At 52.5% G+C, this 27567-nt stretch overlaps 1 protein-coding gene and 1 long non-coding RNA gene across 3 annotated transcripts in view; one reads left to right on the top strand and one right to left on the bottom strand.

Annotated features, from left to right (window-relative positions):
• The window catches only part of Lzts1 (leucine zipper tumor suppressor 1), a 51719-nt gene extending 24431 nt beyond the window's left edge, over positions 1–27288 (top strand). Inside the window, exons 2-4 of the mRNA XM_046447869.2 lie at positions 20829–21306; positions 22823–23638; positions 26557–27288. Coding sequence (XP_046303825.1) covers positions 20962–21306; positions 22823–23638; positions 26557–27219 — 1824 coding nt within the window. The 5' untranslated portion in view covers positions 20829–20961 and the 3' untranslated portion in view covers positions 27220–27288. The remainder of the gene's footprint in view (positions 1–20828; positions 21307–22822; positions 23639–26556) is intronic.
• On the bottom strand, positions 173–9115 carry LOC131424290 (uncharacterized). Of its 2 annotated transcripts, none has more exons than XR_009227059.1 (4): positions 8387–9115; positions 7959–8019; positions 2588–7808; positions 173–2019 (listed from the first exon to the last, which is right to left on the bottom strand). It is a non-coding gene; the product is annotated as an uncharacterized LOC131424290 (long non-coding RNA). The 2 variants fall into 2 exon arrangements; XR_009227060.1 differs by having other exon boundaries at positions 186–2019; positions 2588–2718.
• Positions 27289–27567: the final 279 nt, after the last annotated feature.

Raw genomic sequence — 27567 nt, 5'->3', positions numbered from 1 at the left:
CAGTGCCCCCCACACACCTTCACCCCAGCAGGTCCACAAGGAAGGTCTAACATGGGTCTGCACACTCCTGGACGCCCCAGCCCCGGCCAGACACTCAGAGGAGCATGCCACCAAGGCCTGGTGCTGACAGAGAAGTCTTCTCTGTCACATGCTGAGGTAGAGCCTGTCCTAGCTGTGCTGGGGCTCCCCAGGGTATTCCAAGGTACCCAAGGGTGGGATCAGGGATGAGAGGTTGACAAACCCCTGCTGTGTAGAGTGTTGTGGTGCTGTAGTTAGGGCAGGTAGTTCATAGAAACCGTGTAGCATAAGACAGAATGATTTTTTTATTAATTCATTTATTTTAATTAGGTATATAAAGCAGCAGAATGCATTTTGATTCATTGTACACAATTGCAGCACAACTTTTCACTTCTCTGGTTGTACCTGATGTAGCGTCACACCATATGTGCAGTCACACATGTACCTAGGGTAATGATGTCCCACTCCTTCCACCATCTTTCCTGCCCCCATGGACCCTCCCTCCTCTTTGCCCCATCAAAGTTCCTCCATTTTCCCCATACCTCCCCTGTCCCCATTATGGATCAGCATCCATATATCGGAGAGAATATTTGGCCTTTGGCTTTTGGGGATTGGCTTATTTAGCTTAGCATGATATTCTCCAGCTCCATCTGTTTGTCTTCAAATGCCATAATTTTATTCTCTTTTAATGCTGAGTAATATTCCATTGTATATATGTAACACAGATTATTTATCCATTCATCTATTGGAGGACATCTAAGTTGGTTTCACAGTTTAGCTATTGTGAATTGAGCTGCTATAAACATTGATGTGGCTGTGTCCCTGTAATATGCTGTTTTTAAGTCCCTGGAGTATAGACCTAGGAGTGGGATAGCAGGGTCAAATGGTGGTTCCATTCCAAGTTTTCTAAGGAATCTCCATACTGCTTTGATTATTAAACACATATTTATCCATTCAGTCAATAAACAGATAAAGCCTTGGGCCAGGTACTGTGCTAAAGCTCATGGTTGGGTAAATCACAGTTTGATGGTCCTTCAGGAAAAAGATAGGAAGAAAGAGACTCTGGGTGGCAGTGTGATTAATGCTGACATGTGAATGAGCCCAGAAGCCTGCAGGGACACGGCGAGGCCTCCAGCTGGAAGTGCTGTCTGAGTCCTCCTGGGCTTCAGGTGTGGGAGTAGCATAGAAAACCTGGGGAGAGGCGCAGGAGGAAATGGGGGATGTGCAGAGCTCTGGTCACCGAGAGGAGGGGCAGAGAGGGAGGGAAGCCTTGGTGTCATAGGCCCTGATGGTTCAGCCATCAAGTCCTGGTTGTGAAGGCCTTGAACTGGTTAGGAAACTTAGACTTTACTCTCTGAGCAACAGGGAATCCTTGGGAGAACTTGGAAAAGAGTGAAGAGCAGTCCCACGAATATCCCCAGAGAATATGATGGCAGTGGGGACTCGGCGGTGGGGGAGTTGGAGGGAAACAGTGGTTTTGAAGAAAATCCGTAATGAGACAGAATTTGGTCATGGGTCAGAGGTAGGGGTGAGGGCCTGGTCTCGGGGCTTCAGGCCTGGCTGGCATTCTTGGGGTCAGGATTCTGACTTGCTGCCTGGGAACCCAGGAGGAAGGGCACCTTGGGGGAAGAGGGGGGTGATGTTTAATCTTGGTTGTCAATTTGACTGGATTGAGAGACACCGAGAAAATTGGTAAAGCCTACTTCTGCCTATTTTTGAGGGTGTTTCCAGAGACAATTTGTGTGTGGATCAGCAAACTGGAAAGGCCCTCCCTGAATGAGACACACACACACACACACACACACACACACACATACACACACACTGTTGGTTCTGTTCCTCTGAAGAACCCTGACTAATACAATTGGTTATGGCAAGAAAGAAAGAATGACGAATTCTGCCAGGCACGGTGGCATCCACCTACAATCCCAGCTTCTCAGGAGGCGGAGGCAGGAGGATGGCAAGTTTAAGGCTAGCCTCTGTGACTGAAGGAAACCCTGTCTGGGGAGGAAAAAAAAACAAAAAACTAAACACAGCTGCTGCATAGCTCAGTGGTAGCATGCTTGCCTAGCACATGCAAAGCCCTGGGTTCCAAACCTAGTTGTGCAAAAAAAAAAAAAAAAAAAAAGAAAAAGAAAAAGAAATGGTGAATCCTGTTGTGGACATGCTGAGTTTGAGACGGGTTGGTGCCCCCACATGAAGAGCAGTTGGATGTTTGAATCAGGAGCTCAGGAGCTCAGGAGCAGGCTGTGAGTTGCAGACTCAGACCTGAAGATCAGCACCATGTGGAGGAGGAGAAACCACAGGAAGGGCTTCAGCAGAACAGGAGCAGGGGCAGAGTCCACGAAGGAACTCTGAAGAGCATCCACGCTGAAGGGATGAGAAAGGTAAAGCAGACAGGGAAACAGAGGCCGGGGGACCCAAGCTGTGTCATGAAGCCAGGAAACTTTCAAAATGGCTGGAATGAAGAAAACAAAGGATTTGCTGGAATTGACGGGGAGGTCAAGTTGGATAACTAGAGATGCACCTCAACACAGGGTGGAGTTCCTCCCCAACAAGCCCATCATACGTTTACGATGTTGAAGGTCAAGAAGGCATTTAACGCTGGTGGTCTCCCTCTGCTATGGTGGCTGCCTGGGAGGTGTGGCCTCCTGCCACTGCCCAGCATCTCAGGAGAGTATTGGACTTCATGTAGCTAGGCTGGGAAAAGATCAAAATGCAAAAGGCAAACTATGGTTTTTACTAAATGTCGATTACTTTGCACCATCGTAAAGTCAAAAACTTGTAAATTGAGCCACAGTTAAGTCAAACCATTCTAAGTTGGGACCATCTAGATCGAAAAGATCTATTGGACTTCACAGCCCTGGAAACTAGTTCCAGTGAAAGATAGTGACAGAAGCCAGGCTGCTATGGATTGAAGAGGGGGTGGGACATGAGCAAGCAGCAATGTGAGTATATATAGCCTGTTCTCTCCAGAACCTTGGCCATGAACAGGAAAGACAGTTCCTGGAGGGGAAAATGGAGCTCAGAAGCTTGTGGGTTGCTTTTTAGGTTTTGGATTTGGTTTTGGTTTTGCAGTGCTGGGGATTGAACCCAGGGCCTTGTCCTTGGCCAGGTAAGTGTTCTATCACTGAGCTACATCGCCAGCCCCTCCTGTTGTTTGGAATGGGGGCACTTGTACCTATTAACCAGAAAGCAAGAACTTGAAGAACTTCAAGGAAGAGAACACAAAATCCTTGGAGCAAACCCCCTGAGAAGGTTGGAGGTGATGGGAGTCCTCCCACGCTAGAAGGATTAGCCTGATAAGAAGACAGACTTCTGTTTCATGGTGACAGACACAAGGGAGCCAGAAAGCGCTTCAGTGGCAGGTTTATGAGTTGAGGGAATGAGATGAAATTCCGCGCAGCCACTCTCCCTGTCCCTGAATTGCAAAGATGAAGCCATCTATCTGCAGGGAGAGAGGCAGCACAGTGGGTGAGGCCTACGGAATAGCAGAGGTTTGACACACAGGACTTGAGAAAGGCTAAAAGGAGCAGTGGAAGTATCTGCTAGCTAGGAGATCACAGTGCTTTTCCATGCCCATCAGGATTTAGGGTCCAAGAGAATTTACTGTCTGGTTGATAGTGAACCAGACTAGGTGACTAAATCCTGCATAACTACAGGAAGTCTACAAAGCCTGAGAAACCAGCCAGGGCTGGATCTGGAAGGGAGGAGGTGGACCCCAGAGGGGAGAAAGCTGCAGGAGTAAAGATTCTGAGGAGGGAAAGGGCACAGCCCCCGAGGGTGGTCAGAGACACCAGCCAGTCAGGGTCTAGAATCAGCCAGCCAGGAGGTCACACCAGATGTTCAATGCAACCTGATAGCAAGCGTCCGTGACCTTGTAAACTGTGTGCATTGGTTGGGAGGCAGGCATAGTTGGTATAGCTCAGAATCGTGGGAGATGAGGTTTGAAGAAAGACTGGGCTTCAATTGTATGGGACCTTAAGTGCCAAGCAAAATATGCCATTTTTTTTCTTTTATTTTTTTTTTAATTAATTTTATTTTTTACAGAAATGGAGCACAACTTCTCATTTCTCTGGTTGTACATGATGTAGAGTCACACCATACCCATACAGAGGGATAATAATGTCCATCTCCTTCCACCATCTTTCCCCCTAAATTTGTCATTTTCTAACATGACTTTACACACCTTTAAGGGCAGACTCTGCTTGCTGCCACATCTTTAGGGCTCTGATGGTGACTGTGCAAAGTAAGATATTCAATGAATGCTTGGGATATTTTATCAATGCACAGATGCTCCCAGAAGTTCACCCCTCCAGTGACAGATTTCTCTACCATCAGAACTACCGCTGGCATAGGTCCTGGGAGGTGGCAACTGAGAGGTGGGGTACCCGCCCATCAATCCAAGCCACAACCCCAGCTGCCATCTTTCCTGCCCCATGACGAGGGTACATGTGGGGAAGGAGGAACTCTGGCCTGTGAGTCAGAAGTCCTGGGTTCCAGAATCAGCTCTGACAACTGTGGCCCCCTCTCAGATGGAGCTTTTAATACTTGCCCAGGGTTATCATGAGGAAAGATGAGCTGAGGGCCCAGTGTGAAGGCACGTGGAGTTACAGCAGAGTCACTGTAGGTAAAGTACCTGGCCAAAGGCCCATTTAGCTGGAGCTCCTGACGACCCAGTTGCTTCCTGGCTTCTTGAGTTGAAAGAGGGCTAAGAGGTTGTGGGGAGGGACCAGGGGCCAGGAGACACCCCACCTTCCTCCTACATCTGTACCCCTGGCCTAGACCACATGGGAGAAATATGGCTGATCCAGGATACACATGGTGAAGTGACCTTACATCCCAGCTTGTGCCTGTTGTCCTAGTGTAATTAACACTAGCACCCCTTTCACTCTTAAAAGACATCTAGAAGGAAGGAAGGAAGGAAGGAAGGAAGGAAGGAAGGAAGGAAGGAAGGAAGGAAGGAGGGAGGACACCTGGATTGTATATATCCCTAGTGATCGCCATGCTTCTGTGTTCCTGGAAATCTTGTGCTGCAAATCACTGGCCTTGGCTGAGTACAGACAGAAGCTGGTCTGTCTGGCACGTTGGCTCAGTACCGTGCTTCTGCGGCATGTATGTCTCTTTGGCCACGGTCACCCTCCATTTCCAGTTCTATTTCCACAGGCCTGTGCCCCCCCCGCCGCAGTCTGGCTGGGCACAAGTCACGAGCCACTGAAGCAGGAACAAACTTTATTTTTAAACTGCAGGAAAACACTTCACACAGCTCCCGGGGAATCCTCCCTAACGCCACGAGGCTTGTCCAGGAACCCCCAGCCGGAAATATCTCTCCCGGAAATCCCTCCTCCTGCACTTCCCCAACCAATGGGAACTCTCGGGGAATCCCTGGAAATCCCCACGAGAACTCCAAAATAGTGCGAGAACTCAAAAGTCGGGGCAGAGGCGGATAGTAATGCCTCGCCTGTCAATCAATACTGTTGGCAAAATGCCAGGGGCCATACAGACTCGGCAGTGGCTCTCAGCATCCCCCGGGAAGGGACCATCCCAAAGGGAGCCCATGAAGGGCTCAGGGTGTCCTTGAAGGAGTCTGTGTGCGAGGGGGTTCAGGCTAGACTCCCTCAGTCTGTTTTTGTATTTTGAGAGGACAGTGCAACCCAGGAAACACCTAGAAGGCTTTTGAAGTCTTGGCAACATTGGAGCAGGGATCAATATCTCACACACGCCCTCCCACTACTCTGCTCGCCCAAGCCCTGACATACACCCGGAGCTTCCTTTCACTCCACGAGACCCTATTCCATCCTCGCTCTCAGTTCCACGAGCCCCCAATGGCTACCTGGGAAGAAGGAAGGAAGGAGAGGAGGAGATAAGTGAGAGAGAGGAGGACAATTTTCTTTTTGTACTGAGGGCAGATAAGATTCCCCCTGGGGCCTGGGTGGATGGAAGGGTAGAGAAGATGGGAGTGAGTGGGAGGTGAGGAATTATTCACATGACATCTAATTAAAATGCACATCTGAGTCTAATTCACAAGGCTGACACATTTCCTGGGACTGCAAGACAAGTCCCTGTCCTCAAGGAGCCAGCAATGGTAATTCCAGCAATGCTGTGACGGGCATGGGGCAGAGGTATAAAGAAAATGCGAGAACAGTGGTTCCTGAACTTCAGCCAGCCTCAGAGGCCTCTGCTCTGAGCTGTAGGGGGGCAGTCCCGCAGTGCCCGGCTGCCCTCCCCAGACCCCAGCGATGGAAGTTGGTATGCTTGGATTGGAGTTCTTAGCCGGCATTGCTTTCTTCAGTCAGTCAAGGGAGGCGAGGGGCAGGGAGGGAGGCTTCTCCACTTTCCCCTGCACCTGAGAAGCAGCCTCACAGAGGGAAGGGCCTGTGGAAACTTACTGAGACGGAAGGTGGCATGTTGGGGACATGCCAGCCGGCCATGTCCACAGGGCCCAAGTGCAAGGAGGTCCTGAAGTGAAGCCCAAGGGACCCTGCGTCCCAGCTCCTCAGAGCCTCTTTATGTACCTCTGTCCCTGTGGGCTGTAACACTGAGCAGGAGGGTTCACAGAGGTGGAAGGGACAAAATCAGATACTTGGTAGCTGGGGACCAATCTGCTGGCACCTTGGGGTTCTGAGAAAAGGTTAATGATCCTCACCGTTGGGGGTGTGGGGGTGGCAGGCTGTGGGACTGCAGAGGAGTGGCCAACTGGATGCTCCACAGGGGCTCCAAGGCCCCTTTGCTTCTTGTGAGGCTCTGGATCACTAAGCCCCCAGGGAGAGGAAGAGGTGACACAGAAGTCACATTCCCCAGCCAAGCACATCAAATGGCACCTGGAGAGGTTTGACTCGGGACAGGTGGAGACTTGTCAGGAATGGCTGCTGGCTTCCTGGGTCATGCACAGACAGGCCCAGGCTGTGTAGCACACCAAAACACACTCAGGTACAGGACAGCACCAGTACCCAGAGCCACCTGCCCTGAGGGACCAGCCTAGGTCATTTTCAGAGTTAGGAGTCTGAGCTGTCCCCTCTTCCAGGGCTTCCCCAACTCCAGTCTCTTTCTGAGTTCTACAGTCTCAGGCACCAGGCCCCTGCCCCACCGCACACACACACACACACACACACAGGACCCACTCGGTGGGTGTGAACAGGGAGCCATGTTGGGGCGAGGTGAAGGCAAAGAGAAGCAGAGCCTCATTGAGACCCAGCTTGTATCCTGCTCCAGACTCTCTCCCACACCGTCCACCTGCTCCAGTTCTCCCCATTCCCTACCTTAAGCCAAGCCCTCCCTGGGGTCTTGTAGGCCACAGAGGACTTTTGCTCCTTTCTGCCTCTGTCCCTTGTCACACTCTAGCACCAGCCAAGCTTAAGAGCTCCAGTTGTTTATAGAAAGTCATCACCTGGCCACAGCTGGCATTGACACTGGGAGTCCCAGGTGACTGGCGTGCAGATGGGCCCTTGGCTTCATCTCCCGTCTGATCTGAGTATTTTTAAATCAGAGCCTGTCAGCATGGCATGATATCCCACCCGCCCTTCTTCCTCCCTGCTCCACTGTTAAAGAAAGTGGGAAGCACCAGGGAGGGAGCCAGGGGCCATGTTCGCAGCCCCCACTCTGCTCTTGCTTGCTGTGTGGCCTCCAACAAGTCCCCAGACCCTCTTTGGGTCTGTGGCCTCTAATGGAGGAGTGGTGGGCATCACTGGTGAGCTTTTCTCACTTCTGTCATTCTGTGACGGGGGGCCAAGTTCTCCTGCTGCAGACGGCCTGAGACTCCTGACCGTGCTGGCAGGGCGGGCTTCAGGCACCTGTCATGCAAGGGGGCGGTTGCCCCTGTGATGCCACGGAAAGGGGTCCCAGCGCCCTCTCTGTTTTCAAGGGCACCATTAGCGAGGGGCTCCCTTACTCCTTCCCTGCCTCTGACTCTTGGGTGAAATGGAATGTGACTTAGCTCTCACCTGGAGTATTTTCCTCTGTCCCAGGAGCCTGGGCTGGAGTGCAGAGGATCGTCATGTGGACCTGTGTACGGGTGAATGAAGGGTCAGAATTTTAGAGAGGGGGAGCCATAAAAGCATTCCTCGGAGTCAGAGAACTTGAAGGGAACTTGAGACATCTCCTGTCCAGGTGGAGACGCTGTGTTGTCTGATTTGTCAAATGCCACCCAGCTCCCAACTTTGGTACCTGGACAAGGGATGTCACAGAAATAACAGCATGTCACCTCCCCCCACCCCAAAGCAATGGCCATCATTGCCAGTGTTTTCAAAGATCTTTCCCAACTGAACCTGAACTTGGCCTCAGAATAATTTAGGAAGTCACAAAGTTGGTAAATAGGCAAAACCTGTGTTCAATCCCTGTCCAAGACCCATTAGTTGTGATGTTCATTTACCCGGGTTCACAGCTGGATCATCTTCAGGGACGTGCAGCAGGACCCTGGACATTCTGGCCTCCAGGGTCCTAATTAGACCCGGGTTCCTTATCTGTCCAGGTGAGAGGGGAAGAAGTCCAGTCAGACACCCAGCCCTCCTCTGGAGATCTCACCTACTCCCTCATTTAGATCCCAGTCACGGCTCTTTAGAAGTGGCTCCCTTCATCCGCAAGGCCCTGGTGCCCAGGGGTACCGAGTCATGAATGTGGAGCCTGCCTTCTGCTCTCTCACGGGGAGCAGCGGCAGCAGCAGGTTGAATTTGCATGAGCTTTGCTTGCAACTGGGGATTTATTTTTGGAAGGGGGAAGGGCAGGTCAGGATTGGCGGGTAATCTTATTCCTGCGGAGAACTGTCAATCAATGCAGCCAAGACACAAGCTGCCCACCGGAATGGAGGGAGGCTCCGCCAGCCACTGAAGGCTGAGCGCTGGGGGGACCTGCACACAAAAGGCTGCCACAGAGTAGCTTTTGATTCCTCCAGAGCAGTGGGAAGCAGAATTGCTTCCGATTGTTTGCTGGATGGAATGACTCAGCCTGCCAGCGATTGCCCTTTCACTTTCCGCCTTTCCTGGGAATCCAAGTGCACTTAATCGAGAGCTGCGTGGGCCCCTGCTCCCGGCCCACCAGCAACCTGCTCCCTCTTAGCACCTCAGCACCCCTCAGCCTCTCCTCATGCTGCCCACACCCCTCCGCCCCCTTCTCCATTCTACCCCTCCGCCCCCTTCCTCCTCCATTCTTGCCTCTTTTTCATTCACTCAGAAAATACTTATTCAGTTTTGCACACGGAGCCCTCCCGGCCGCTGAGGTTTGCAGGCTGGGCTGAGATGATTAACTAGCTCCAAGGCTCACCCTGCCCCAGCCGTGGCCCTTCGACCCCCGCCTCCCCCATCCAGAGCAGCAAATAGGAGGAGGGGTCAAGGACAAGAAACACAAACACTGGGAGGAATGCCAGATAGGAAAGCTGAGCCGGGCGTGTGTGTGCTGAGGCGGGGAGTCATAAAAGGGGACTCAATTAGCCCGGGGCACGTGCCCCATTTAGCCATAGAGAAACCTCTGCTGGGGAGCTGGCTGGGGGCCCACTCGCCAGCCTGGCACAGCCAGAGCCCCCAGCCCCAGCTGGCAGATGCCTCGCAACTGTTCTCACATCTCTGCAAGGTGCAGCTGGCCTCTTGCTGGAGGCCAAGAGGCAGGTCTGGTTGTGGGGAAGTTCCCCATGAACTCAGCCCTGGGAGACGGAAGTGATCCTTCCTGAGCAACCTGCTCTTTGAACTTGAAGACATGTGAGATGGAGTCCTAGCATCTTTCCATGGTCCTCTGTAATGTCAGCAGGTTTGGTAGACATGCTGCGTGGGCCACCCTTATCCTGGGCAAGCATTTGGATACATGTGATTTCATTTAATCCCGACAAATGGCTGCCAAGTCGGTATCAGCCGTGCTTATCTGACACACAAAGAAATAGAGATCCTGAAAGGTTGAATCGTATGCCAGGTGACAGAACAGGTTCATCAATCTGTGATCTTTTGTCCAGGGCCTAACGTGACGATTCTTTGCAGAACCAGATGATGGCACCTAATGGTTCCCTCCTATGGATCTATTGCAACCCTACTGTTCAAAGCGGCCACAAGTGAGGTCCAGAATGTGGCACGAGGGCCAGGAGCAGGAATGAGTGAGGCAGAATCAGCAGAGCACAGGTTCCTGGCTGCCGCTTCGCCTAGCCTCTCCCCACTGTTCCCCACAGAGAACAGCAGGTCTGTGCCTCGGCTCCAAGCTCCAAGCAGGCAGAGAAGCTGAGGAAAAAATAAAAGCACGGTGCCAGGAACAGGTGACCTGAGCAGACAGCATGGTGTCTTGAGATGGAGCAGAAGACATAGGAGAACTTTCTCCTCCTTCTATACTAAAGTCAAAAATGTGAGGCCACTTACATGTGGGAGGCCGGGGAGGGGGGGGTGGGGGAGGAACTAACCCAGCAATCTCGAGCACCCTGCACCTGCAGCTAAACTAGTGCTGCTTTCTAAATTCTCTTTATTTAGGTGTCTGTACCTGTCATCTCCCAACCAGATCCTTGAAAATAAAGGCCTCGCCTTACTTTTCTTTGTCTTGGTCAAAATCCTTGAAAAGGACACGTATCGGGTGCAAGGGTCCATTTACCTCTCCCCAGGTTGATCAGTCGGTCAATGTCCAAGTCACAATATTCGGGTGGAAACCAGATTTGTATTTCAATTTCATAGATATGTCTCCAGTATGTGGGTGTCACAGAGTCCAGTTTAAGTCACGTGTCTTCTTCGTGCCTCACCTTTCCATCTTTCCTCTGGGCAGTAATCCTTATGCTTCCCTATGAGCTCACTGGTTAGGAATATTTACTAAGCACCTACTATGTTCTTGGCACTATGCACAACACTATGTGATACAAAGAAGGTTTAACTCCATCCCTGTCTTCAAGGAGGTTGAAAGATAACTGGGGAGACAAACCTTGACCCCTGAGAAGCTAGATAAGACTAGGCCAGGTGAGCTTAGCACTGGGAGAGCTCTGTGGCTCCAGAGTGGGCTGTCCTGTCACCTGCTCAGACTAGGAACAGGACAGCTGCTTCTTCCTTTGGAAAGGAAGCTCTGAGTTATTCATGAGAGTCTTGCCCACCTCTTCTCAGCCCTGGGCACAATACTTGCCCCGTGGTCTGTCCTGTGGGAACTTGTGCATGGATGTGGTGAGGGTGTGGTCCTCCAGGGTCACAGATGGACCTGAACCTGAGAAGACAAGGCTGTGGTTCCCAGGGCTAGGGTCAGAAGCTACGCTGTGCTGGAGATGCCACCTAGAAGAAAGGGAGTGAGGGCGTGCTCTGTCTTCACTCAGCCGTCATCAACCACTCCTGGAGGCAGTCTGGGACTGCCCGTGACAGGGGGACTCAATTAGCCCAGGGCACGTGCCCCATTTAGCCATAGAGAAACCTCTGCTGGGGAGCTGGCTGGGGCCCACTGCCTTCCAGGGCACATGGACCCACAGGATAATCATCTCTCATTGGAGCAGCACCGTGATCCCTGCAGGACAGTATCCCATTTGTATCAGACGCACACACACACAGACACACACACACACTCTTCCTACACACCTCCACTCCCACACGTGACCCAGGTACAACAAGTAACACCACCTTCTCCCTCTTCCCCATCTGGGAATAGAACCCAGTTCTCCTTTTCTGTTACCAACTAGAAAGTGTGCTTATTGTGAACTTGGAACTTGAGCTGAGACCTGGGCAAGTCCCTTTCTGCTCTTGGCCTCAGTGCAACCTCTATGTCATGGAGGAGTTGATCAGGCAAAGTATGGAGGTCCTGCCTGATCCCTGTGTAATGCAATACATGACTGGAGAGACGCTGCCCTCCATGTCCAGGCGGCTGCTGAGCAGGGAGCCCTCAAGTGGGTCACCCTAGCAGGCCAGCCTCTCTGCAGGGCCCAACTCCTTCACCCCACCCAGGCAGGGCCATAAATTCCTCCCTCTACCCTGCCAATGGCCCCTCTTGGGAGTAACAACAGCCACTTGCTCCTCCCTTTTCCCAGGTGATGTGGTGAAGTGGGATGTGGGGGCTCCCTTCTCAATCCCGCTGTCTTCCTGTGATATCTTGGTGAATAAGGGTCTGAGATTCTAGCTCTCCTGCGAGGGTCTTTAATTTAAGGGAGGGACCTTTAAAAACTAGACAGCTTCCAAGACCCCAGCAAGTCTTAGAACAACTCCACACACATGCAAAAGTAATCTATACAGGAGAGTTTGGTCAGCACTTGGGAAGATCCGAACAAGGAGAGTAGAAGCACTTGGTACCACACCCAGGCCGGAGCATTGAGCTCCACAACGGTCCACACAGGAGATCCACAGATGAGAAGAGGTTGAGTAAGGCAATCCAGGTGGCAGAAGGATACGTACAACATAAGACCATTTGCATAAAGTTAAAAAAAAGGCAGTATTCATAGAGAGTATGTTAAAATATGTTTATGTTACAAAAATGTTCCCACCAAATTCAGGAAGGATGTGCAGGGATGGGGAGAAGTGAGTTTGGTGGGGGGAGGGGGGAGGACCAGGGAATGGGGATTTCAACTCAGGTATTTTATTTCTGAAATCGATGTCACAACATTTTAGCAATGTCAGTTCTGCACTCGGTGCTTGGGTTATTTGATTTTATTTTTTTAAGTATTTAAAATAAAAATTAAACACAAGCCCCTGGGCCCTGCTCACCTGCCAGGCAGCTCCCCAGTCTGACCCTGGGGGACCCCCACTGAGGGTGGTCTCAAACTTGCCCACTTCTTAGAACACAAAGGTATGCCCTCAGTCCTCATACCTCCTACACTAACACTCCTGGACCAGCTGCCCAGATACCAACCTTTGCTGCCATCTCTCTAGTCCCCAAAGGGAAGCAGAAGCCATCAAAGTTGTCAGTAATCCAAGACCAAGTTCTCTGTCCCTCCCAAAGTTTATGTGGGGTTCCCCATAGAAAGACATATTCATGTCTAAATGGGGCCAATCAAGGTGCGGATGTCAGGAGCCAAGGGACCCTCAGTAGTCATAGCTGGAATGTTGGAAGGGTGCATTTTTCTGAAGGGGGGGGGTCTAGTGTTCTCATTAAATTCTCAAAAAGTCTCAAAAACACAAAAGCTGAGATGAATCCCGCCATGTGTTGTGGTTGGAAATTGAGCCCAGAGAAGACTTGAGGCTCTGCACCCATCTCAAGCTGCCCACTGCAAAGTTCAGAAGGTCATGGGACAAGTGGCCCAGTGGCACTGGGACTTGTGGTCAGACTGGCACAGTGATGGGACTTCCGCCCTGTGTGCTTCGCAGACAAACCGAGTGTGTCAGAACTGGCCCAGGGAGGGTAAGAAAGAATAGCACTGACCAGCAAGCACCACAGGGTTTTCTAAGTTCTGTCTGTCTTTCAGGTTCATAATGGAGTCATGTGGCAGGGGAGCATGCCTACCTCCATATTACAAGTGGGGAAACCAAGGCACAGAGAGGTGGAGTCACCTGATCCCAGTCACACCAAATCAGCAACAGAACTGAGGTTTCTAGTTCAAGTTTCTGTTCCCCTGAAACCAGGTTTTGTGACTTCAGAACTATTGACAGTTTGGGTCAGGTGGTTCTTTGTTATGGGCTGTGCATGCAGCTAACCACTGTAGGATTTCAGGAACCACTGGCCATGCTCACTGGGTGCCAGTAGACCCTGGTCACAGAAGTCAGAAGTGCTTTGTCAGGCCAGGCGCGGTGGTGCACACCTGCAATCACAACGACTCAGAGGCTGAGGTGGGAAAATCTCAAGTTCAAGGCCAGCCAGGGCAACTTGGTGAGACCCTGTCCTAAAATAAAAAGGACTGGGGATGTGGCTCGGTGGTAGAGTATCGGGGAGCCACAGAGCTCCGTGAGGCCTTGGGTCACCCCTACTACCACACTCTCATACACACAAGGTGTTTTATTCCAATATTGCCAAACCACCCCTGCTGGAGCTTCACTGCCTGTGCCTTCCCTGGGCCTTCACAGTTGTTATCCCCTCTAAGGGGACCATGTTACAAAAACTCCTATTCGGCTGGCTCTTCTTGATTGCTATTTTCCCGAGGTTTCCCTGGCTACCCTCTAACATAGTAGATGCACACCTACACTTACATGTGCACATTTGCAAATGCACACACAGGTACACACAGAGACATGCACACACAGGAAGAGACATGGATACATATACATGCATGCCCACACACATGCACTCTTGTGAATATAGACATGTACACACATACACATGTGCACAGACACGTGTGCACACATGTACACATACACACACACACACACTCTTCTCTCCCATATTTTTAGCTTTTTATTTCTCCTTTCCACATCTCTTCCTTCTTCCACCCCAGTACCCACTGGCCCCTCTGCATTTTGCACAGTAATTGGCCCATTGTGAGATTCTGAGTGATTTTTTTTCTTTTCTTTTTGGTATCAGGGATTGAACCCAGGGGTGCTTAACCACTGAGCCAAATCCTGGCCCTTTTTAATATTTTATTATTTAGAGACATGGTCTTGCTGAGTTGCTCGGGGCCTTAATGCATTGCTAAGGCTGGTTTTGAACTTGTGATCCTCCTGCCTCAGCCTCCCAAACTGCTGGGATTCCAAACATGTACACAGCTCTGAGTGAATTTTTGTTGAATTGACCAAATGAACCCTCACACCACAGTCCCAAGGGCTCCGCCCTAGAAGCAGGCTACTGGGCATGGTAATTGCAGAGGAGTCCACAGCTGGGTGGGTTAGGGAAGGGGGGGGGGTGCACACTGAGTGTGGTGCATCTGGGTGGGACCTCATGTCATACTGCTCCCTGCAGTAGGCAGCAGGGAGGCCCAGGGTGTGGCTGTGAGCACCTGATGAGAAGCCAGGCAGCCTTTCCCCCTGCTGAGGACAGACAGGCCAGGAGAGGCAGGCAGGCAGGGAGTGCCTCGCCTCTGTAAGAAGAAGGGAGCAGGAGGAGGGTGGCTGGAGGCTGAGCACCCTGAGCTTGGAGAGTGACCTCTCTCCTCTCCTCGGCTGGAAGCCTGGATCTGGTGTGGCTCAGGGCACAGCTGCTTCACCCCATGGGAAAGGAAGCCATTGGCTGCGGAAGCCAGGATGAGTGATGTCCTTTCTCTGTGAACCCTTTTTTAACTCCATGGCTCCCCTTCCACGTTCCGGAAGTAGGTAATCAAAGAAATGTGTCCCACTGGCTGGAGCCCCGGGTTCCTCTGGGAAGGAGGGTGCAGGGTGGAGTGGGAGGGAAAGCCAAATTACCCCACTTGTGTTCCCACCTAAATGTGTGGGAGCGGCTCAGAAGCAGGGCTTCCCAGGATTCCAGGCCGTTTCCTGTGGCTGCTCCGTGCAGCCTGGGCTGGCGGAAGGGTGTGAAGCGGCTGGAGTGAGGTTCTGAATTCCCTGGGGCTGGATTGAGAAGTACAGCCCTGGAGGTCTTCCTCCAACAGCTGCTTTGGGTTCCTCTTCTTCTTTGTTCTTCTCTTCAGGCCGGAAGTGGGCTCTGAGCTGGATTCCCTCTGTGAAGTCCCTGAGAGCTCAAGCAGAAGAGGGGGTTCAGCCGCACTCAGTGTGAGGTTCTCCTATCTGCCCTCTTCCCCCTTTCCAAATCTCCAAGTGATTGCTGCGTTTACCCCTGGCCAAGGGGGATTGTTCCCCCCAGAGATTAAAATGTGCACCTTCAGATTCTTGTCCTTACAGAGGTGGGTGGTGAGAGGATTTGGGTTTAGGAATGAGGCGTGACTGCACCCAAGTTTTCCCTGATGTTTTCTTCAACTTGACAGGGGAACAAGTCTAGGTACTTAGGGGTGATTAGCTTAGCCTCAGGTGGATCCTAGAGTAACTGGAACCCCACAGTAACTCTGCATCCCAGCAATCTACCTGGGCTGGGACAGGAACTGTCTCTCAGGGACCATCCTTCAGCCACTCCTGTCCTTTGCTTCTGACATCATCATCTTTCTGATCCTGAGTACGCAGCACAGAGTCCGTGCACCTCAAGCCACCTGGGTGCTGCTCGGGTGGATGGAGCTCAAGTCGCCTAAGATCTGATTGGCATTTGTCCACAGAGGAAATGAAGCTTTGGCTGGAGGCAGCAGAATGTGATTTCTGCTATAGGCATGCTCTCCCCCAATCCTGGGGACTCTCTTTGCTCTTTAGGATGGGAACCCAAACATCTTTGAGCCTACTGTCATGCGATGGCTGGCAAATGAGGTATTTGGGTGCAGGTTCAAATCCTGTGTTGGTCACTGGTCAGCTGAGCCACTGGGGCTGTGACATGGCACCTCTCTGAGTTGGCACCTCACCTTCTCATTTTTGTTCTAAGATCTCTAAGGTCTTTGTTGTCACAGAGCTCAGAGACTGATGAAGACGTGCACAAGCAGCTGGGTTTTAGAATAAGAGTATTATAGGTTAAGTATGTATTGCACAGGAAATAAATAGGTTGGTATGACAGAAAGCAGGGGAGGAGCCCAACCTTTTCACAGGTAACTAGAGAAAAACACCTTCCTTCCGGAGGCCAGGCTCGAGCTGAGAGCTGAAGGATGGGAAAGGGCCATCTGATCTGCCAGAAGAGCAAAGAGAGAGTTCTAGGCCAGAACAACAGCAGGCGCCCAAGCTCTAGGTGGGAAGAGGTGTGTTCAACCACCAGGAGGTGAGGGGGTTATGACCGTGGAGGAAAGGCTGGTGTGAGATCAGGTGGGAACAGCAGGAGGAACCAGGGCTTCCCTGGCTTGCAAGGTGTGGGGAGGAATCTGTGTTTTACTCTGAGAACTTGGGAAGACTGGAAGGGTTTTCATAAGGAAGTACAATGGCCTTCACACTCCAGAGGAGTGTGTCAAACAGACAGGAAAGACATTTGGAGGCTGTTTCAAGGTCCAGTTGAGAAGAGATGGAGGTAAGAAGAGCAGAGCCACAGATTCATTTAGTTTTGGGGGGGCAGGGCAGGTACTGGGGATTGAACACAGGGACACTTAACCGCTGAGCCACATCCCCAGCCCCCAGCCCCGCCCCTCTTTTTTAAAATTTTTATTTTGAGACAGGATCTGGCAAAGTTGCTGAGGCTGGCCTTGAAGTTGTGATCCTCCTGCCTCAGCCTTCAAAGTCACTGGGATTACAGGCAAGTGCTACCATGCCTGGCTCATTTAGCATTTTTGCTTTTTTACCCCGTCTGTGTTGCAGGCTTCTGGAAAACTTATCTTTCTGTTTATCACACACACATCACAGCCATAAGCACATACCCTGTGCCACAATTTGCACTTCGCTCCTGTTAGTGTTTTGTCTTTGTACTGGATGTGTTTAAGAGTTCAGATTTCCATTTTATAACGAAGAAAGCTCAGAGAGGTTGATTTTGTCTTGTTTCTGGGTTGTTGTTTTGTTTTGTTTTGTTTTGGTAGTGGGGATTGAAGCCAGGGGTGCTTAACCACCAAGCCACATCCCCAGCTCTTTTTTTTTTAGTTTTAGATGGACACAATATCTCTATTTTATTCATTTATTTTTTATGTGGTACTGAGGATCAAACCCTGTGCTTCACATATGCTAGGCAAGCACGCTGCCAGTGAGCTACAACCCCAGTCCCATCTCTTTATTTTTTATTTTGATGCAGGGACTCACTAAGTTGCTTAGGGCCTAGTTAAATTGCTGAGGCTGGTCATGAACTTGTGATCCTCCTGCCTCAGCCTCCCAAGTTGCTGGATTTACTAGCATGCCCCACTGTGCTTGGCTCAGAGAAGCCAACAGCCAGGCCTCTGAGACTATGTATGAAGTGCTCATAAGTGTTTCTTGGGTGACGAAAAGTAAGAAGCCAGTTGTCCAAGTGGTACGATGCATACAGTCGCTTCCCTGTGTGGGCTGCAATAGAAGAGCTGGCCCTGGAGTTCTGAGCTGAGCTACAGAAGGATGACCTAGGGGAAACAATCACATCTTTGAGTGTCAGCTGTCAGGTCACTGGAAGAACTCTGTGCTCCCAGGAAGCTCAGTGGGGGAATGGGAGGCAGGGAAGTTGCTTTTTGGAAAATAAAACTGGTTCTAGAAAAAGCAGTGTGGATACTGAGGACAGCACAGGGATGAGAGATGGGGTGGGAAGGCTGATCACACAGACAACAGAGACCATGAAAATGCCTGCCGCTGCAGAGTGCCTATGACCTACTCAGCGTTCAATAAATGTCACAGAACGCTCATCGATTCAGGGTATTTCATGAATTTTTCCCAGTGATCCTATGAATCTAAGAGGCCGTCAAGTTAACAAAAGCTCTTCAGGTAAGAACATGCCTCGAACTCACATGATGAAGTTTGGTTGTGTTGTGCTATTGCTCCTGGAATTTGGAAGATCCTTACTCCTAACACAGCCTCTGTGTTCTCTGGGAAACAACCCAAGTCTGGACCCAGGCGGTAATGCTCAGTCTGAGCCTCTGACTCTTTCAGCCCGGCACACGCAACTCCCCGTGGCCACCCAGGGCTGCTTTGGCTCCTTTGAGATGGACAGGATAATTTAGAGCACCTCCGGTTTTATTAAGCGGGGGGGTTGTTTTCCCTTGATCAGCTCATCCGTCTCCTGACTGAGAAACTCTCCTTGCGCATGCCTGATGCTCACACTGCCTTCCCTAGCCTTGACAATCACGTGATTGTGCTTAGAGATTCGTCAACCTGCACATGGGAGGCACTGACATCCCAATTCATTCCTCTGGTCCAGTGACTGACAAGGTTGCTGTGAATGTTGGAGCACTGACTGTAAGAGGTGGCCCTCGATGGGGCATGATGGCACACACCTGCCATCCCAACTACTCTGGAAGCTAAGGCAGGAGAATCTCAAGTTCAAGGCCAACCTGGGCAACTTAGGGAGACACCATCTCACAGTAAAATAAGAAGGGCTGGGGTGTAGCTCGGTGATAGAGCCCTTGCCTAGTATGTGCAAAGCGCTGGGTTCATCCCTAGCCCCCAAAAAGTAAAAGAATAAATTAATTAAGAGAGAGAGAGAGAGAGAGGAGAGAGAGAGGCCCTCTGACTTTTCTGAAAGCTTTTATGTTTTAGAATGAGTTTGCAAAACTGCAGGTGCAAAATGGTAGGTAGTTTACCTCCCTGTCGTGGCTGGCCTTGGTGTGACTGGGAGTCCAGTTCAAGTCTGTCACATGCTTCTCGACCTTCAAGGCCACCGTCTCTTTCCCTCTTTCTCTCATGGACCCTCTGCACCACTTGAGGTGGCTTTTCTTCTATCCCACCACCAAATCTGCTCTTGTTAGGTCACCAGTGAGCTCCACCCGACCACATCCATTGACCAACACTCAGCTGGCATCTCACTTAGTCACCCAGCCGGTGACACCATCCTTGTGGGAAATTCCTTCCTTCATCCTGCCTCAGGTGTCCTCCTGCCCACCAGGGCTCCTCAGTGCTCTCCCTCCGTCCTCTCTCACTTCCTGACCTCTTGGAGCTCCAGTCAGTCCTCGGACTCCTCCTGTCTTTCTGCAGCGGCTCCTACACCTGCCATCTTCTGCCTGTGGCTCCAACTCCTCCCTCACTTCCTCCCTCACTTCCTCCCTCACTTCCTCCTCACTTCCTCCCTCACTTCCTCCTCACTTCCTCCCTCACTTCCTCCTCACTTCCTCCCTCACTTCCTCCTCACTTCCTCCCTCACTTCCTCCTCACTTCCTCTCTCACTTCCTCCCTCACCTTCTCCTGCCGTGTACCTCATCACTCCTTGGATGCCACATGGGCTTTGAAAACTTACCGTTTTAAACCAAATTTCTATTTCCCCCTACACTGGCTCTGTCTGTGGCCTTTCTGCTTCTGGCCTGCTCGGATAAAAACATTTGGCATTCTTTATGTCATTTTTTTTCAATATTTTTGTTTTTTTTCTTCTATTTTTAAAAACTTTCTTGATTCCTTTCTTTTTCTTTCTCACTTCCTTATACCCCATCCTTTTGCAAATTCTATCAGCTCAAATTTAAAATTATATCTAAAATTTAATGCACATCTGCCACCCCAAGATGGCTGCATTAGTCACTCACTTAATTGGCCCCCCAATTCTGCCCCAGCCCCTCACTAGCCTCTTCTCCATCCAGCTGTGGACAGTGACCTTCCCAGCATGTCAGATGAAATTGCTGGCTGCATAGAGCCCCTTGGGACTCCTCTTAGAATCAAGCCAATGCCCTTGCAGCCAGGGGCCCCTGCTGGCTCCCTGACTGCTACTTCTCCAGCCAGGTTGGCCTCCCCACTGATCTCAGGTAGCCAGGCACAATCTGCCTCAGAGCCTCAGGGCTTTAAATGTGGAGTTCTTCCTGGTGAGCTCGGTCCCCCCAGATTTCCACATGGCTTGCCCTTCATTTTCTTGAGTTCTTAAATGCTACCCTGATGGAGACACTTCCCTTACACTCCCTGAGTCCATTTTCTGTTGCTATAACAGAATACCACAAACTGGGTAACTTATAAAGAACACAGGTGAGAGTGTTCTTGCTGGTGGAGCTCTGCAGGGTCCCCAGGTGGTGCTGACAGCAACCTTGCCAGTCTCTGTTCCTCCTCCTTCCGACACCATTAACCTATGACTTTGGGGATCAAGCCCCCAGTAGGGGGATACAGGGACACCAGAGCCCTCCACTGGTGGAACAACCCTGTCCTTAAATTCTGTCATCCTGGCTCCGCTCGGGCTCTGAGATCATTGACTTGTGTGTGGCCTGTCAACTGCACGCTGAGCCTAAGTTGCAGGAGCTCAGTGTTTGGGGCTCTGATGGACACCCCAGTGCGTGGAACAGCACCTCGCCCCGAGGGGGCTCCTGGTGGCAGAGACGGAGCTGGCATCTGCCCATGTTTCTCTGCTGCCCTCCTGAAATCAATGTCAAAGACAATGTCCAGTGCCCGGCCCAGCCCAGGCTGACCTCTGTCTGCATCTCCTTCCAGGTCCATGGTTCTCCCAGGCTCTGCAAGAGTTTTGCTATGACTGCAGTCCCCTCGCGGAGCCAGCATCACCCCTCGCTGCCACCGCCACGCCAGGCCCCCGCCCCGCCCTGCCCGTCCCTGGCCCCAGGTCACCATGGGCAGCGTCAGCAGCCTTATCTCCGGCCACAGCTTCCACAGCAAGCACTGCCGGGCCTCGCAGTACAAGCTGCGCAAGTCCTCCCACCTCAAGAAGCTCAACAGGTACTCTGACGGGCTGCTGAGATTCGGCTTCTCCCAGGACTCCAGTCACAGCAAGTCCAGCTCCAAAATGGGCAAGAGCGAGGACTTTTTCTACATCAAGGTCAGCCAGAAGGCCCGGGGCTCCCACCGCCCAGATTACACGGCACTGTCCAGTGGGGACATCGGGGGCCAGGCTGGGGTGGACTTTGACCCATCCACTCCACCCAAGCTCATGCCCTTCTCCAATCAGCTAGAAATGGTAAGTGGGGGTCCCTGGCAGGGAGGAGGACAGGAGTTGGGGGGGGGAAGGGAGTTGGGTGGGAAGAGAAAAGGCAGAGAAGGGTACAGTGGTCACCTCTCTCCAGGAGGCCGAAGCAGCAGGGGTGAGGGGGAAAAGTTCAGCCTCATCACAGATCAAAGCCTGGACAAGGAATGAAAGCTGGTCGGTCCCCCTGAGCTGAATGTCATGGGTCAGCTCTTCAGCAAAGAGCCAAGGGGAAATTCAGGCCTCTCTGAGCTATACAGGGATGTGCCTGGACTGTCAAGGTAGGACCACCAGTTGCATTCTCAAAGGCAAAGAGAGGAGAGGGGGGTCTGTTGTCATCTGCAAGAGCAGCTGGGAGGAGTCAGTATCTTCTCCCTCCTGCAGACTCCTGGAGGTGCGTCTTCTCATTTGCTGCCCAGGTGCAGTAGCTCCTTGATCAAGCCAGGCCTGGAGGCATCTTTAGCTCAATAAGGACTGGGAGTTTGTTTAACAATGATGTAGGCAAAGAGTCCTGGGATTTCAGAAGTCTAGGCTTTATGCCAGCCTCAAGCACTCGTAAGTCCCCATAGTAGATACTGAAAACAATTTTCCTATCCAGTTCCTGTCCGTCTTGTAGGAGCAGATCCATGGCTTTGATACACAGGTTGAGTATCCCTTATCCAAGGATAAGATACTGAGGACCAGACAGAGGTGGAATATGTATGAACACATAATGAGTTGTCTTGGGGATGGTGCCCAAGTCAAAACAAGAATTTGTTTGTTTCATATACACCTTATGCACAGAGCCTGAAGGTAATTTTACACAGCGTTTTTAATAAGTTGTGCACAAATGAAATTTCATGATGTGAAATGTTCCACTTGGGGCCCCATGTCAGGTCTCGAAAAGTTTCTGAATCTGCAGCATCTTGGATTTGGGATATTCTGATTCGCTTCAACCTGTACTAGGAAAGGGCCCGTTATGTTTGCATAAATCTTGAAGCCTTTTAAACAATGTGAAAGGACTCTACCTATGGAAATTACAAGTTTAAAAGAGGGCTATTGTTCCCAGTGATCCTCCCAGCCGAGCAGAGGATGTGTTAGGGTTCTTGCTGCAGGATGACCGGAAGTGGCCACAAAGGGCAAGAGGGATTGACCAACACACATGGACCCCTGCTTGTCCAGCCCAGGGCCCTGACCAGAGCAGCAGCTGACATCTCAGTCAGTGAACATAAATGGCATTTGTCTTCTCAAAGGGGCTGGGACAGGCTGTGGGCAGGTTGCTGTGTCATAGAACAGTGCCCGTTAAGTTAGTGTAAAGGACAACTGTTAAGGACATCCCCCAGGTACTGAAGATTTCCTCCCTTTCAGATGGTCACCGCAATAGGCCAGCAAGGCTGTTGACCAAGAAGGGTACCGCCTGGGCTCTGAGCTCCTGTGCCTTGGGAGGTCGGCACACATACCCCATGGGGAGGAAGAGGAGGGCAGAGCCAGAGGAAATACTCGAGGTCAATATGGTTCTTTGCCTCCCCAGGGCTCAGACAAGGGGGCAGTGAGGCCCACGGCCTTCAAACCGGTGCTGCCGCGTTCGGGAACCGTCCTCCACTCCTCCCCCGAAAGTGCCAGCCACCAGCTGCACCTGGCCCCTCCGGACAAGCCCAAGGAGCCGGAGCTGAAGCCGGGCCTGTGCTCCGGGGCGCTGTCCGACTCGGGCCGGAACTCCATGTCCAGCCTGCCCACGCACAGCACCAGCAGCAGCTACCAGCTGGACCCGCTGGTCATGCCCGTGGGGCCCACCAGCCGTTTCGGGGGCTCGGCGCACAACATCACGCAGGGCATCATCCTGCAGGACAGCAACATGATGAGCCTGAAGGCTCTGTCCTTCTCCGACGGGGGCAGCAAGCTGGCCCACCCGGCCAAGGCGGACAAGAGCTCCTCGTGCGTGCGCTCCCCCATCTCCACGGACGAGTGCACGGTCCAGGAGCTGGAGCAGAAGCTGCGGCAGAGGGAGGGCGCGCTGCAGAAGCTGCAGCGCAGCTTTGAGGAGAAGGAGTTCCCCTCGGGGCCGGCCTTGGAGGAGCGCGCCCGGCGCAGCAGGGACGGCAGCAGGGACGATCCGGAGGGCCCCGAGCCCAAGAGCAGCAGCAAGCTGAAGCAGGCCTCGCAGAAGAACCAGCGCACGCAGCAAGTGCTGCACCTGCAGGTGCTGCAGCTGCAGCAGGAGAAGTGGCAGCTGCGGCAGGAGCTGGAGAGCCTCATGAAGGAGCAGGACCTGCTGGAGACCAAGCTCAGGTCCTACGAGCGCGAGAAGACCAACTTCGCGCCTGCACTGGAGGAGACCCAGTGGGAGGTGAGGCTGCATCACAGTCCGGGGCTGGGGGGTGGCCCGCCCTCTGGTGCCTGTCCGCACACACTAAAGGGCCAGCTTTGTGACCCAGGGAAGAGGCTCCCTGGTTAACTGTGATGGGGACGCACTCAGCTCCCGGTTCCCGCCTCTGTCTCCACCATCACCCCTGTGGCCTCCGGAACTGAGTTTATTGGCTGAATCACTGGGGAACCCAGACACGGAGGCCTAGCCAGGCTGTCTGAGGGCAGAACTCACTTCATCTGCTTACCGGAAGTTCAAAAGGACACCGGGTTCATCAGGTCCAAGGACCCAAGAGAGAGTGGGAGTTGTTTGCCGTCTTAAGGAAAAGGACCCCACCCACTCATAAGAGTGGCCAGGTAGTGCCAGGTCTCAGCAATGGAAGGGGCCCCTCCTGGCAGAAGTGTGAGTGGAGCCCGGGGTTGGTGAGTTGAGAGGGGCACACAGCAGAGGAGGGAAAGGAGACACCTGCATGCACACGTGTGCACACACACACACACACACACTCAGACACACTCCAGACCGCCTGGACCGCCTGGACCGGCTATGGAGACGCGGGGGGCACGGCACCCCACTGGTCAGAAGGCAGCTTCTCTCATCTGAACAGTCCCAGGGGATGGGAGGGCAGGTGGGTTGTGCACTCAGCAGCGATGTCCTTGGCCCCAAAGCGCCCTGCCTGGGGAAGATGAGGGCCCTGTGTCTAGACCAGCAGCAGGCCAAGGTGGGGTGGCCCTCCCTCAGCAAAATCTGATCACCTCAGAGCTTCCTGCCCTTGTCCTGGACAGTGAGGTGACAGGGTTCTCAGGAGGAGAAGTGAAGGGACCCTTTCCATGGGAGAGATGGGAGGGGAACTGGCCAGGTGAGAAGGGACGGTCTCTTCTATCCAGCTACACCTGTCCTCTTCCCATCTGTGTGGCCACAGCAGACCCAACCCTTGTTCTCAGCCACTTTGGAACTTCGCAGAGATGTGTAGTGAGTACTGGCCCTCGGTCTCCATCCTTGTCCAGTCAGCAACTAGGTGGACATTGCTGTGATCTTGTTCCCAGCTTGTCCACTCAGGGTACTTGGTAAAACAATAAAATTAAATAAAGAATATAGGCTGGGCATGGTGGACAGACACACCTATAACCCAACTACTTGGGAAGATCACAACTTCAAAGCCAGCCTGCCTTAGTAAGGGCTGGGGACATAGTTCATTGGTAGAGCACTCCTGGGTTTAATCCTCAGTACTGCAAAAAATAAATGATAATAATAATGACTTAATAATATGCCATGATGATGACATCATTCTAAACCTACTTTAGCTTATTACGTGCCAAGTTCTCTCTTCTAGTCCTTGCAGTTACTCTCTGCAGTAGGTATTGTAACTATTCGTCAATTTACAATCAAGGAAACTGAGGCTCAGAGAGTCTATAATAGCAAACAGCAAGTTAAGTGACTTGACCAAGGTCTGATACATATTAAGGTCAGAGTCAGGATTTGATCCTAATGGTATGGACCCAGAGTTCACATTTTCAATAACCACACCATATTGCCACCATGTTAATGTGTCCAGATCACCCAGATCATAGGCCACAGAGTCAGGTTCAAAGCCAGCCCATGATTTCACCACGATTCTGTGCTGCTCCCTCCAGGAAACAAATGCAGGCTTGGCGTGTTAGTTAGCTTTCTGTCCCTGTAGCAAAATACCTGAGATAATCAGCTTATAAAAATAAAAGTTGTGTTTGGCTCACAGTTTTGGAGGTCCCAGATCAATTGGCCCCTTTTGCTTTGGGCCTACAGAGAGGCTGCACATCATGGCAGGAGTGTGTAATGGAGCAAAATCACCTCAAAACCAGGGACCCAAAGAGAGAGAGAGGGGAAGAGGCTAGGGCCCCACAATCCTCTTCTAGGGCACACCCCGCATGATCTAAAGACACTTCTTAAAGCTTCCACCACCTCTCAGTAGCATCGCCCTGGGGACCAGGCACTTAACCCATGGACCTTGGGGTGACATTCAAGATCCAGCCTATAATAGCACTTGGCCTTGGGAAGAGATTCTTGGCCTCAGCCATGCATGACAGGTGGGCCTGAGTCTCCTGTAGACTGAGCAGTGTTTCCTCGGGAGCAAGGAGGAGCTTCTTCCCGGAGGGAAAAGTGAGAAAATATGAAGGTGATCTCCAGACTAGTTCCAAGAGTCCATTCTGCCAGTCCAGGCCTTGGCCTCTATTCATTCTTGAGACACAGTCAGCTGGACGGAGACACATGCCTTGGGTTTTTCATCATGGCTTTTTTTCAAGAGACAGGTCTCACTAAGTTAGGGCCTGGCTAAACTGCTGAGGCTGGCTTTGAACTTGCGATCCTTCTGCCTCAGCCTCCCAATCGTCACTGCGTTTGGCCAAACTGTTGTAGGTGTGGGGGTGGAGGAGGAGTGCAGCAGGAAAAGCCTGTAGCTCGTACTCTGGTGGCACGGCAGGTTGGACCAGCCACCAGGGTTCATCAGGGCAGCAGCAGCAGAGGAGAGCAGGGGGCCGGGTGCGTGCAGGGGTGAGGTCAGAGGGTTTGGCAGAGAAGCCAGCACCACTGGTGTCAAAGGTGAGTGAGGGGGTTGGCAGCAGTAGGCAGAGTGGACCACTGATCTTTGAGTTGCCAATGGCCATGGCTTTGGGCAAAGACTGTGGTCTGGACTCGGAATCAAGGGTGAGTCGGTCCCTGGGGAAATCAAGACGCCCAGGAGAACAAAAAGATCGCCCAAGAGGGCTCGGCCATCCCCGGTTGCCCAGGCAACGGACTTGGGACCAGTATCTCCAGGCAGCCAGCCCCTGTCTGGAGCAGCTTGGTCCCTTCAGGCGGTTGAGATGTCCCTTCACCTGGGGCAAGGACACTGATGTCTGGCACTCTCTCTCCACCCCCAACCCCGGCAGGTGTGCCAGAAGTCAGGTGAGATCTCCCTCCTCAAACAGCAGCTCAAGGAGTCGCAGACGGAGGTGAACGCCAAGGCCAGCGAGATCCTCAGCCTGAAGGCGCAGCTGAAGGAGGCGCGGGGCAGGCTGGAGGGCATGGAGCTGAAGACCCAGGACCTGGAGAGCGCCCTGCGCACCAAGGGCCTGGAGCTGGAGGTCTGCGAGAACGAGCTGCAGCGCAAGAAGAACGAGTCGGAGCTGCTGCGAGAGAAGGTGAACCTGCTGGAGGAGGAGCTGCTGCAGCTGCGCGCCCAGGCGGCCCTGCAGCGGGAGAGCGCGGCCCTGGGCCTGGCGGCGGTCAGCCCCACCTTCTCGGAGGACATCCCCGCCCTGCAGCGGGAGCTGGAGCGGCTGCGGGCGGAGCTGAAGGAGGAGAGGCAAGGCCACGACCAGATGTCCTCGGGCTTCCAGCAGGAGCGGCAGGTGTGGAAGGAGGAGAAGGAGAAGGTGATCCAGTACCAGAGGCAACTGCAGCAGAGCTACCTGGCCATGCACCAGCGCAACCAGCGCCTGGAGAAGGCCCTGCAGCAGCTGGCTCGCGGGGACGGGGCCGGGGAGCCCCTTGAGATCGACCTGGAAGGAGCTGACATCCCCTACGAGGACATCGTAGCCACTGAGATCTGAGGGACCAGCCTGGGGAGACAGAGCTGGGGACCTGGTACCCGGAGGCAAGGGCCCCCCCTCCCCCCCCCCCCCCCCCGTTCAAGGAGGGCCCCCCTCCCTTCTCAGCTGCTCAGCCACTCGGGCCTCTCTGAGAGAAGCCACCTCCTAGACACAGGTCCAGGAGCCACAGGTGGTGGGCAGGGGCCAGGAGGAGGCTTCTTCCCCTTCTCCTCCCTGCTCCAGCCTCACCAGCCCGGACCAGCGACCCCCAGCTCTCCCAGTGATGGGTACAGGGATCCCCACGCACTGGTTCAGGGCTCCCTAAACCTTGGCCTTTGTTCAAAGCAGTGAAGTGGGCGACTGCTGGGA

The sequence above is a fragment of the Marmota monax genome, unplaced genomic scaffold, assembly GCF_021218885.2.
Source record: "Marmota monax isolate L192 unplaced genomic scaffold, Marmota_monax_Labrador192_F-V1.1 WCK01_AAM20220418_F8-fsc00040, whole genome shotgun sequence".
NCBI lineage: Eukaryota > Metazoa > Chordata > Mammalia > Rodentia > Sciuridae > Marmota > Marmota monax.
The sequence above is the reverse complement of the archived record's forward strand: the minus strand, read 5'-3'. Positions and strand labels throughout refer to the sequence as shown.